The 12,608-nt window shown below is 39.6% G+C and overlaps 1 protein-coding gene across 5 annotated transcripts in view; it reads left to right on the top strand.

Annotated features, from left to right (window-relative positions):
• The window catches only part of SLC44A3 (solute carrier family 44 member 3), a 43,752-nt gene extending 31,805 nt beyond the window's left edge, over positions 1-11,947 (top strand). For 2 of the 5 annotated variants that reach the window (XM_074832543.1, XM_074832542.1), the window contains 4 exons: positions 7,842-7,979; positions 8,482-8,718; positions 10,492-10,590; positions 11,693-11,947. In XM_074832543.1, the coding sequence (XP_074688644.1) occupies positions 7,842-7,979; positions 8,482-8,718; positions 10,492-10,590; positions 11,693-11,698 (480 nt within the window). In that variant the 3' untranslated portion in view covers positions 11,699-11,947. Of the gene's footprint in view, positions 1-1,410; positions 1,686-2,157; positions 2,709-7,841; positions 7,980-8,254; positions 8,452-8,481; positions 8,719-10,491; positions 10,591-11,692 lie in introns of those variants that run through there. The other 3 variants (XR_012624147.1, XR_012624148.1, XM_074832544.1) reach the window with 3 other exon arrangements.
• The last annotated feature ends 661 nt before the right edge of the window (positions 11,948-12,608 follow it).

Consider the following 12,608-nt stretch of genomic DNA (forward strand, 5'->3'; position numbering starts at 1 on the left):
AGGATTGGGAGGGGTTAAAGAATTGCTTGTACCTATGTTTCTAACATTTTAAAGTATTTTTTAGTTCAGATTTTGATTTTTATGTGAATTGAAATTACTGAAATGTGGAACAGCTGATTGTAAAAGTTGTTCCAAAGCTTATTGTGTGCATTAACATTCCTTACTAGATTTTTGCCTTTTATTCTAGTATTACTTTCACTATAGTAGTAAGCGTATAATTACCTGAAACTCTAAAAAAAAAAGCCTTCCCCATCACTTCTGCACTATTTTCTTCAACCTGTTGTTATAATGCTTAGATGATTTACATTCTTTCTGCTGCTTCATTCACAAGTTTAATCAGGGTTAAACAGAGCCCCTTGTTTTCCCTCTGGGAGACTTGCAGATGAGAAACAGGTGCTGGAGGACAGAGCATGAGCTTCTTTCTTCCCATGCAGCGTCAACCAGGTGCTGTTTTGTTATCAAAGAGTACTTTTTGGGCTGAGGTGCCATCTTTCAGGTGGGATTTAACACTTCCTTTGATAGTTGCATGAATCCTTGAAGTGACTCATTCTCAGCAGGCTCAGCTAAGTTTTGTTCAGCTCTCCTGGAACTTAACTGAAACTGGGCCAAGAAGGTACCCAGTCATCTTCCCATCATGACAGAGTGCTGCTCTAGATGCTGACAGTTGCTATATTTCCAGTGGCAATTGTTGGAGGAGGAGTAATGTAAACCCAGTATCCTGTGCAGATTGCAATGTGGATAATTACATTCTGCCTTCCTAAATTTCTCTTGGATTTGCAACTGGATCCTGTGCTAAACTGTGGTGTAGTGTTGCTATGTGCTGTTAAACAGTTCACTCCTTAAGCTGTTCCATTTTAGTCATGGGCAAAGTGATTCATGTGTGTGTATAATCCATTAGTAACAATTGTAAAGCACTCTGGGTTCTATCTGGATGAAAAGTGCTTTGTGAATATAAAGTCATTATCCTTACTTGACAGTTCTGTTTGCCAACACTTGTCAGAATTACCACAGATTTTTCATCTTCTGGCTCTGATAGTTTCAGTATGTTCCAGATAAACATATCCAATCATTTCAAGTAAAATCTGGGAGACTGAAATTTCTCTTCCGTGAAAAGACTATACTGTTTTTTTAATGTGGTTTGGGAGCTACAAGGTCTGTCTGTCTCCTGCTTTCTTAAATTGTAGTGGCAGTCTTAACTTTTGATGCATCAAAGCATTTGCTTTTTTTTTCTTTATAATTTTGTTGCAGTGACTTTTTTTTTAAACAATGTATGTATTTCAGGATAGTTTCGCTTTTCTGTGTCTGCTTTGGGTTCATCTGCAGCCAGTTGGCAAGCAACTGCTCCAAAGTGCAGCACATGGATTTCTGAAAGAGTTGCTGAGCAGTATGTGTTTTCTCTGTTTTCAACAGCGCAGTTACTTGCAGCATAGCCTTTTGGGCCCTGTGGTAGCCATCACTGAAGTTGGCGGCTTGTTAGCCTGCATTTGCTGGTACTGAGACCCTCCACTGATACTGAAAGCCAGTAACTATCTAGTGTAAAGAAACAGAAGCAAGTCTGTCTAATGGCCATATATCCATGGTAGTTGGTTCTCTCTTAAACTTTGGATGGAAGCCTATCAGGAGGTTCCAGTTAAATGACTCGTGGAGAAGTGACCTAGATAAAATGAAAATTCATGCATGCTAATGTAAGTACAGTTCTCTGCACTGCCAAATACATTGTGCCTCACCCCATCAAGTACTTCTTTTTCCTCCCAAAACCAATATTTTATTTTAATGTTACTGGCAAAATTGCTTCTAGATATTAAACTAAATTTTCAATCATCTTGAGAAGACAGACAGTTGGCTAAAATGTCAGTTTTCAGTGAAATTGTATTTTAAATATGTTTGCTTTCCATTTAGAGGCTTTATGTGTGTGATAACAGGAAATAAAATTCCTTAAGTCTTTAGTTGCTCTCTAGGATGAACCTTGAAGGGGATAGAGATGAACAAGGCTGACTAATTCTTGCTTTGATACCTTTCACCTCTCCCCTATCCCATTAAAGAAAAAAAGAGAAAGAAAATAAAAGGCAATGAAGCAAGTGATCAATAATTCAGTGATTTTAAGCAGAGCAATTTATGAACAACTCTCTGGAAATGTTCAGTTTTATTTCATTTCAGAAATCCCAAATGAGAACATTGTCACACTAACTGCAGAAATCACTGTAAGCAACTCCAGTAATGATGTAATCATGACGCAGTGGGCGTGATCCTTATGGTCCAACCCCTGTGGTTGAAGTGGAGTCCCAGGTGTAGCAGTGTGATGCTGCAGGAAAGGACACCCAGCTGCCCTCCAAGGAGAAAGTTGTGTTTGTCCTACCCACTGGATGACAGCCATGGAGGGAGTAGATGACACACAGAGTAGGAAGTAAGGAAAGTTGAAGGACAAGTTTTTTTCCAGTAAGTCCAGACTGCAAATATAAGGTGGAATGGAAATGAAGGAAAGTTGGAATCTTGGGAAAATTTGGGAGGCTATTGAAGGGTTTCTTACAGATGGTGATTAGTCTAAGAATAAGAAAATAACCATTTCTTTATTAGTGATGTGCTTATTGGTTGGCTGGGGGAGGAGAATATTCTCCATGTGTTTGTCAACCACAGGACAATAGCCTTTAGTTAACAAGGCTGCAGAAATGGCAGATTCAGTCCTGGAAGGTAGGAGATGGAATACTTGCACCAGAAAGAGGGGGATAAATACCATTGTATGTGTTGCTGGTTAGTGTTCAGGCTTATCTCATGGGGGGGACTGAAATATTCCGCTGTGTCTACTTTGACAAATAAAGGGTAAGAACAAACCTTTTAGCCATTTATGAGTATATCAAGAAGAGAAACAACAGGGAGGGATAAGAGCCAAGACAAGATCAGCAGAAGAATGAGTAGATGTAAACTGTTCATGAGTAAATGTTGTCTAGAAGTTGGAAGAAGGTTCCTAAGGATTGGAGGGACAACTGTCTGGAATAGCTCCAAATGTAAGGGCTGGCAGAGGGGAAAGCCCTAAGTAGTTTAAAGAGGGAGCTTTCCACTTTAGAGAAGAAATTGTATAATGTGCTAGTCAGAAATAGCCAGGGACTGGAGTGGCTGAAAGTCCCTTCCAGTCTTACATGTCCTCATCTCTTCAGTGGGGCCCCATAGGCCCATGTTGCTCTAATTTCCCACCACTACCTGAGAGACATGATACAGCTTTCTCACCAAGTCACTAACAGCTGTACAGCAGCCACAGAAATGTCATTGCCTCTTGCTACCACTGGATTTTGTTTTCTGAGGGGATTCCCCTGGCAGCTGTGACACTTGTAAGCTAAGACACTTAGAAGTCCAGCCTGAGCTGCACAGTGTTGCACTGGGTGTAGGTAACCAGGGCAGCCCCCATGAGAGTTGGCAGCAACAAGATCAGATCAGGCTGAAAATACCAGCAGAGCAGAAAAAGCTGAAGTGGGATGTGAGACCAGCATGTCTCCTGTTTCTTTTTTAAGATGATTCTGTTGCTATGGCAATCCTCTCTTCCCCAAGCTCATTTTATTAAAGCAAGTCCTAGAATGGAGGACTGAATTCAGCTGTTACACAAAGTAGCAATTATTCTCAACAATTGGGGAACTTATGGCCTGGATCTGAGCCACAGTGCCTTTCTCATGAAACTAGCAGGTCAATTTTTCCAAGACCCTTGACATTCTGTGTTGTGAGGCACAGAAGGATGTATTCTTTAAATAGCTTTTTTTTTGCATACTGTGGTATTTGGAAATATGTAAACATTCACATTCCTTATTTATTCATCCTGACACTGAGAAACTAGTGTCTAGTTCCCAGGCTCCAAGCCAGAGGAGGCTTGTGTTCTTCACAAAGGTGGTGGTACAGTACCAGCTTGCTGGTGCAAGGATAAAGACTGTTCCTGACCCACTATCTCCCACGCTTTCTGATCATTGGTGTGCTATCAATGACATTATTACTTGCTTGTCACTGTAGCAGAGACTACCATTGTAAAACATTAAGAAAGGATAAAAAACATAATAGCTGTATTGGGCCTGACTGAGTCTCTGTCTAGCTCAGTATCCCATCTCCAACAGTGGCTGTGAGTGAAGGCTAAGGTAGAACAAGTCCCTGTGCTGTTTCCAAATTTGTTTTCAGCCTAAGGACTTCTTGAGCTGAGTATGTTTTCTGTGTACTTAATAACTCAGTGGATTCCTTTTCTCTGAACTTTCCCAGTCTCCCTTGAGCTCATGTGAACTCGTAGCAGCTAAACCATCCTTTGTCCAGCAGTTCACAGTTTATAGACTTACAGTGAGAAGAAATACCATCTTTTTTCAAGTTTGTCTCCTACCACTTCATGTGGTCCTCCCCCTGCCTAGCCTTTGTTCTGGAAGAAACAGTGAGCCGTCTAACCCTACCTACCCTCTCTGCATTTCTCATGATTTTGTAGCCCTCTTACTGCATCCTCCTTCAGTCATCTCTTTTCCAGACAGAAGAGCCTGGTGTATTCAGTTGTTCCCCAGACAGAAGACATTCCATACCTTTTGGATCATTCCTGCTGCCCTTCTCTCAAACATTTTAGAGTCCGCTAAAGCTTTTGTGCATGGGAAAAGAGAATATATTCTGTAGAAAAACACACATTTAAATAACCCATTACTAAATGATAGCAGGTTCTTAACACCATGGCCTGACATCTTAGCCTTTGCAACTATCTTTTCTTTGAAAGGAATTGGGTTGTTGCACATACCCCACAACAGGAAAATTAATGGGATACCTAAGCTTCTTAGTCCAAAGTCCAAAATGATTTGCAAATATTGGTAATAGCTTGCATGTTTTAGGTGTTCTTTGGTGGGTGAGAATGAGAAATCATTTGAGATCATTTCTGTGCAACTCTGAGTTTTGTGTAAAGATACATTTGCTTAAATGTTAGACATGTATTTTGTTAGTTAGAACATGTAGATTTCTATGTGGCTGGGTGGGATCGGGGTATGGGGTCTGTATGGGAAACTTGAGAATAGTGAGGAAATTGTATGGAGCCACAGTCTAGGCTGAACGAGAAACCCTTCAAATACCTTTTTTTTTTTTTGTCCTCAGAAATGTATTTTTTGCCAAAAGGTAAAGATCACTTGGCTAAGTCCTCAGCTTGTACTAGTCACATCCTTGCTTCACCTATGTCAATGACTAGTTTCGTAGCCTTCAGCAGTTCATTCATTTCTGTGTTTCTCTTATTACTTCTATAATACTGGATTATTACCTGGCTGCCTTTCTTGCTTGGATGTTATGACTAGTTGATACTTACATGATTTGTTAAATTTGTAATTGTTATAAATGCCATTTCTTATCAACTGGTTTGTGACATGACAAATCCCTATGCAGGTAGTATTCAGTCTCCAGCACTATTTTCAGTCTTTCCAAGATAACTGTTCTAGTTAATAAATATCAGAAATTCTTTTTGTTGCACATTCCTCGGATGCCAAAGTGGCTAATTCAAGAGTGCAAACAAATGGTTATTTATTTTAAGTTTGGAAACAATGTTTGTACAAGTGCAATGTATTTTCAACATTCTTTTTAATTTTTAAAACAGGACTTTTTTTGCTATTTATAATGAATACAGAATCTCTGTTTAATTTATTGGCAAAATTTATACTGACCTCACCAGATCAGGATCTGCTGTATGAATTTAGTTCTTAAGGGACAGAAACAAACTTAGAAAACTCTTTTCCACTTTGTGTCTCAATTTCCTGTCTGTTAATGGGAATGATGAAACAGACTTAACTCCCAGCATGTTACAAAGATAGGTTTATCCATGTTTGAAATATGCAGTGACAGCTACAGACGGAAGATGGAGAGAGAGCTTGACTTGAGGCCATGTACCCTGCGCCCATGTCCTGGGGAGATGGTAGCCCAGCCAGGCTAGCGCTGGCCCTCCTGCTGCTGCGGTGGGCAAGCTTGCAGGCCGTCGAGTTTCCTCACACAGGATGGCAGCAGGATGCTCACAAATCTTTCAGGTTGAGGGAGGAGAGTAGGACAAGGATGCTTCTCTTGCAGATGTGTAGGCAACTGAGAAGGCAAAGGTACTGTAGGCAGTGCCTGACTGAGCCCAAGGGCACACCTCTCTGCCAGCCTGTTCCAGTACTGCCTGGAGAAAGGAGCAGCGTCAGTATAAATGAAAGTGAGCACAGAAAGCATTTTTTCCTATTTAGGAATGAAGTGAACTTGCTTGTTAAACAGATTTTTATGCAGATACTCTACATGTTTCTGTAGAGTTCAGTGGAGTCTTCTGATTTTCTTAGAGTAGGCAATAAATCCATGGTCTGTCTTTATACTTTTTTTCATCTATGGATGTATTTGCTACTATGTAAGTACAACATTTAGAGTATGTCACTGCTTACTATTATTTTCTTGCTTCCCATCAGAGAAAAAAATTCCTCTGTCATACATAAAATAAATAATATCCACAATAAGGGGACAAATGATCTTTGCATTTAATTTCTTTCTTTCTCTGTAGTATTTTAAGATAATGTCAGTATAGCTTTGCTACACTACAGTATGTTACAGAAATTGCTATGGGGTAAAACTGGACTCTGCAGAAATAAATTTTCTCTGCCTTCAGATTTCTGAAGCTATTTTACATTTTGATTTGTAAGTAAGAAAAAACAGATTTTTGAACAGGAAGTGTTTTGCAGTAGGTCAGTATAATTCACTTTCAGCAAACCAATTGGTTTTTTTTTCGCTTCCAGGTGAAGCAGAAAGTAATCTAAGCACCAAGTACATGTTGGGGTGTATAAATTCCTTCAGAACAGTAATCCCTTGCACACTGTGGTTCTTGCTGACTGTACTAGATGTGCCTGATGTTTTGTGGCATAATCCACCTTCTGATATTTTGAGTAAAAGGAAATTATTCATAAGACTTGCTGGTAAAGTTCAGCATACGAAACTATTCATAAGACTGGTAAAGTTCAGCATATATTTCAGGTATCTTGAGTGCTGTTTTTCTTAGCTTATATTTTGGACACAGTTTCAAAACCTCATTGAGTTCCATAAATGGGACATACATGTCAAGTTATATACAACAAGTGCTAAAATAATACAGTCCATGAAGGTAAATATTCTGTCCTCCCCACCTGTCTTGGCAAATTCCCACAAACAGAAATCTTGTAAAATTCTCAATTCATCAAAAAACTGTGAGTACCCTTACTGTCTGTTGAAATTCTGGGGTTTGTTTTTGTGACATAACACTCACTGGTCTAGTCCAGGATCCTTTAGCTGTTCTTTTCCAGTTATTTTCACAATTGGTTTCATCTTTCATGAAAAGGTTTATTTTATGGCTATAGCCATAAGCTTGAATTTCAGTATCATATGAGTAGTTTGAAGGGGCCACATATAAAAGCTTTTTAATCACCAACTTTTAAATGACTTGATAACTATATAACTTGATTGTTCCACTTACATTGTTTGCCAGCAGAGATAGATTCACAGAAAATAAGCAAGTAAGTTTGGATAGTGTGACTCCAGGTAAGTAGGTGTTTTGTGGTAATTGTGTTGTGTTCATTAACAAAAATTAGGGTAGAGAACTTGGGTGTTTTAAAATAAGTTGGATAAAGGTGGGTTCAGAAATGTATTTAGTCACTATTCTAGCACTTGCTAATAGTGAAAATTATGTAGAAAGGCTATTTGAAGTTAGAAGCATAGTTACTACAGTCAAACTAAAATTGCCATATTATGTAAAATAACTATATTCATAAAGTGAGTATTTGTAGATAGAGTTTAAGGCTTTGCATTTTGCTGAATTAAAATCTAGGTTATGAGTTTTTTCTCTCTCGCATTATTGTCTTCTCTAATTTCAGCATGCATACACAACTACAGCCATAAATGGGACAAATTTTTATACATCAGCAAAGGATGCTGTCTTTATTTTGGCGAAGAATTCTCCCAAACTTGCATCCATTAGCTGTTTTGGAGATTTTATCCTATTTCTAGGAAAGGTAAGAGTAAGGAAAGTACTGTTCTATAAGAATGAAGTGAAAAAACAGGGTTTGATTCTCTCTTTATGCCTAAAGTAAATAGAGTTTATTGAACTCAGTGTTGTTAATATTGTAAAATGAGTTTGGAAGAGAAGATAATGTTTGCAGAATTTAATTCTTTTCTTTACAGAGTTATTTAGTTGTATTATAGTAGTGTCATTGGTGCCACTGTTACAGTTCCCTATTGCAATGAGTCTTTGGTAAATACCTAGTAAAAGATTGCTTCTGCCCTACAGAATTTACATGTTGAATTGAACGCAAAGTGTGACAACTACATGATCCCAGAAAGTGCATAGCTGTCTCCCAGATGAGGTGTGCTGTTAAAATATTGTATTTGTACTGTATGTATTTGCTGTAATATACTGTAATGTATTTGCCTTAGGGTTTTGGGGGTTTTGGTTTTTTTAAGAAACATTTCTACATGATTAATGAGGCTGCATTTCCCTCTCGCTGCCCTTTACAGGTGTTTGTTGTATGTTTTACTGTTTTTGGAGGATTGATGGCATTTAACTACCATCGGGAGTTGCAAGCTTGGGTAGTTCCTCTGTTGCTGGTTGGATTTTTTGCCTACGTGATGTCCCACAGCTTTCTGTCTGTGTTTGAAGTGACAGCAGATGTCATGTTCCTTTGCTTTGCTATTGATATGGAAACAAATGATGGATCCGCAGAGAAGCCGTACTTCGTAGATCAGGAACTGCTGGTAAACCCCAGTGATAACAGCAAAGATACTTGAGCCACTGTCAGCTTTTGGGACTTTTTCTTTCCCCAAGACGTAGTAATTTGAACACACAACCCATGCTATTTCCTTCCCAACACCTTAGAACAGGATGGGCTCAGGGATACAAATCATATGTGAATTTATAAACTGAAGTAAATGGCTCCCTCTGACTCCTCTGTGGTAGCTATGATCTGCTGTCTTCTTTTAGATCATACCCTCTAAGTAACGGCTGACTTTTTAGGCCTTATTAGTTATATGTTCAATATATTGTTGGTAATTAAAAACTATGAATGAATAGATGAGCTAGCTGCAGACACCGATCCATGGGGTGCCCTAAGATTAGATGGTTGTATTTGTTGTGACTTACTGTACAGTGATGAGCAAAAGCAAACAAGGAGCTTCTTGTTGCCAGCAGAGGTCAGGTATGCATCCACAGGATGTATGTAGTTCTGAACAAACTTCATGCAAACTTGAGTTGTTCTGCTTCATACCTATACAGATTCTTTTGCCAAAATACTGTCTTCTGTCTCTTGATTAAATTCTTCTGCTTCTGGAGTGATTGTTCTGTGACTTTACCCTCATAATTACTGTATTGTATTACAAGCATTTCCATGGAGAATCATTATGTAGCTAATAGTGATGGAAAGCTTTAGTTATCCGAAGCATTTGAATGTATATATGCCATCCCTTTCATATTGAGAATATCTGAAGATGCAGATTTTTTTCCTTTCATGCTATTTTTGCCAGTTCTGTCTTTTCCTTCATAAACCATGCGACAAAGAAAATCTTAGTGATTCACAAAAAACAAACTCAGCAGCCAGAATAGCTCATATGATACGAATATTCTGGATGGATTTCTTCAGGACAGTGTCAGAAGAATTAATCTGTTTTTTTTTAATGCAGCTGTCAAATTCTCTGTAATGTTCATAGAATTACGTTGAAAACAAACAAACGAAAAGGCAGCCTACAGATAGGCTTAACCCTTTGTACAGAAGAAAGCAGATAGATATTCTTTGGCTTCAATTCAGAACAGTACTTAAGCACATGTCCCGAATAGGAATATGTTACTGAATGGAAAACTGAAGCCTTGACCTCTGTTCTTCTCCCTCTGTTTTGCTAACTGCTAAAATACTTCTTAAGCCAACTCTCCTTCATGAAACAAACAGGCCACTTCCAAACTTTGCGGTAGTTTCTCTTTAACTCTGGTCTTAATTCCTTGTAATTAGCCATGCCCTAGGGCCTCCGGTGAAGAGAGGATTTCCCACAGGGGTAAGCAGTCTTCTAAGCAGGGCAGACTGTGTAACCTTGTATGGAAAAACTGGGGGCAGCACATCCAAACTCCTCCTCATTGCCTGATAAAGAGTAAGTTTGCTTGTGTAGCCAAGAACTTGGAGTTTCCCAACACATGAAGACATGTGACGTGGGACTCTGTGTTACAAACATCTGGGGGTGGAAGGGAGGCACCCTGGCCCTCAGGACAATATGCGGCAGTGGGCGGAGAGCTGGGTGAGGGATTTCAGACAGCCAGAGTCTTCATTCCTGTAGCAGGGGATGTAACAGAGAGTCTTGATTCATCCTTCTCAGTTGCATTCATCACCCTTGCTGCCTCTGCAGAGTCCCTCCCGGTATCACTCAGTGTCATCCAGGTAGGAACCAGCTAGAGTTTCTTAGCCCAGGGCTAATTATCTTCCTTTAGCAGGTATTTACATAATGGTTTGCACTCCCAAATGATCTCACCCTGGTTCTTGCTTGTAGACCTTTGTGAGTCAGAGTAACAAGTTAACAGAAGGGCAAAACCACAGAAGCATGAGACCTTTCCAGGACAACGAAGATGGGACAGAGCTCCAACCTATGGTGAGACAGGACTGTGGGATATGTATTTATCTGCCAGCTGATGTGTTTGCCTTTATGCCCCAAGAAGAATGGATGTAGGCTGTGTCATGTAGCTCCTGATGTTTCACAGCAACCAACATGCTGTACTTGGTATCCTGTTTTTCCTTCTATTCCTTTCCCTCCTCAGGAGACCCTCTGCTGGTGCTAAATGGATGGATCAAATATTTGTTTTCATCTTTCTTCCCATTCCCCAATGTGCCCAGCAGAGGAAGATCGGACAATGGCAGGGAGATAGGAGATAAATCCTCTTCAGATGGTCCTTCACATGTCTGCTCTAGGAAAGTCAGAAGTAGGCTGCTAGATTTCATGCTGGAACTGCTGAAGTTCCAGAGCTGTAAGATCAGAGCTTAGAGGCCTTCCCTCTCCACCCCCACCCTTTTTCTTTCTTTTCTATCAGTGTATATATTTATTTACTCTGTTTTACACTGGGGTAAAAAAGCTGAGATGTCAGAAGGGAGTGTTCCCCTACACCCAGGCTTGGGAAAGTCCTGGGTAAACACTCACTGACATCTGAAAAAATATTGCAAATTGCCCAACCTGAGAAGCTGCCCCAGCAAGTTCAGATCTGGGCTGATTTTCCCCCCAGCATCGAGGGGGGCAAAGCCCAGGCTGCTGCCGAAAGAATCTGCAGCAACAGCTACTGTGGCACTTGTGTGTGCTGGACACTACTAGTGTCTGGTGTCCCTCTAGCTACTTCTTACGTGAGTGTAACAAATGTTGGTGATTTTTCTTCATCTGCTTTCAAGAGGTACCAGGCTTTAGCAAACTCTCACGCAATCTTGTGGGTGTTCTGCTCTAGGCAGAGCACCACTTACTTCAGTTTATTGCTGCAGTGAGGGATAGTTGTACTTGATTTTTTCGTTGGTTGGGTCTGTTACTGCATTCTTCAGTAATTTTTTGTCGAGCACGGAAACTGGGGGTGGGGCAGGGTTATTCCCTGAGAGAGGATTGTGGATTTGAGACACGAAAGAACCTTATTTTCCCAGCTTACTCTTACGACATTTAAATGCAGTAACAGGATTAGTGTTGCACATTCTTTGACTCCTTTTTTTTCTCTTTGTAGACCTGAATGTGAATTGCACCAGGAAGTATGAAGGCAGACCAGCAATAACAAAAACAGTCATAGAGAAAAAAAAAAAGGTTACCAATACCCCAGGACAGAGTATTCTCTAAATCTGTTGTACCTTCTGCACTGGTAAAACGACACACAGTCTGTTTGTATGAATAATGTATTATCTGTGTCAGCACATCTGATTTTTATTAATATACTTGTTACAATGGTCTGAAAGTTGTTAATAAACAAACTCCTTGTAAATTTCTCTGTTGTCAGACTGAAAATACTAAGTCAACAAGGTCATTGAGCTGTCCTTTTTAGCTTTTTGGTGTGTCAAGGGTTTTTTTCATCCTTCTCTAAGAACACTGGGCCAGTCATCCCTGGATCAGTAAAAATAAACATTTGTAGAGGAGGCACTCTGAGATGATTGTTTCCTGATTTATTCTGTGTATCTGAACAGGCAGTGCAACCAGTTAAGAAACAGTATGGAGCTCACTGATGGAAATTACATTGAGAGAAATTTTCTGTAGTCAAGATAATTAACGGTTATGAGGAAGGTGTCTTTCTTTTAACTGTACTCTTTTGGTAATGTTTTTTACAAGTTAGTATTATAAACTATCTACTGGCTACTTTCCAAAGTGCAGATGAGGAATAGTCCTTTTTTTTGTAAATAAAAATAAACAAGTACCTTCCCTTTGCAATTGAAAAGACAAAGGAAGCAGAAAAAATTGTATGTGGATTTCAAGCTTGATGAAGTAGCAGATGAGCAGTGGCTGGACAGAAATGAGATAAAAGGATGTTATAAATAGTACTTTATAGAAATGTTAGCTGTAACATGGGTGTGAAATATAAAATATCATGGAGGAATGTAGCGAAGAAACTGTCAGGGCTCCAGTCAGAAGAGCGACATAAGACACTTCTTAAA

This window comes from Strix aluco, chromosome 8 (genome assembly GCF_031877795.1).
Source record: "Strix aluco isolate bStrAlu1 chromosome 8, bStrAlu1.hap1, whole genome shotgun sequence".
Taxonomy (NCBI): domain Eukaryota; kingdom Metazoa; phylum Chordata; class Aves; order Strigiformes; family Strigidae; genus Strix; species Strix aluco.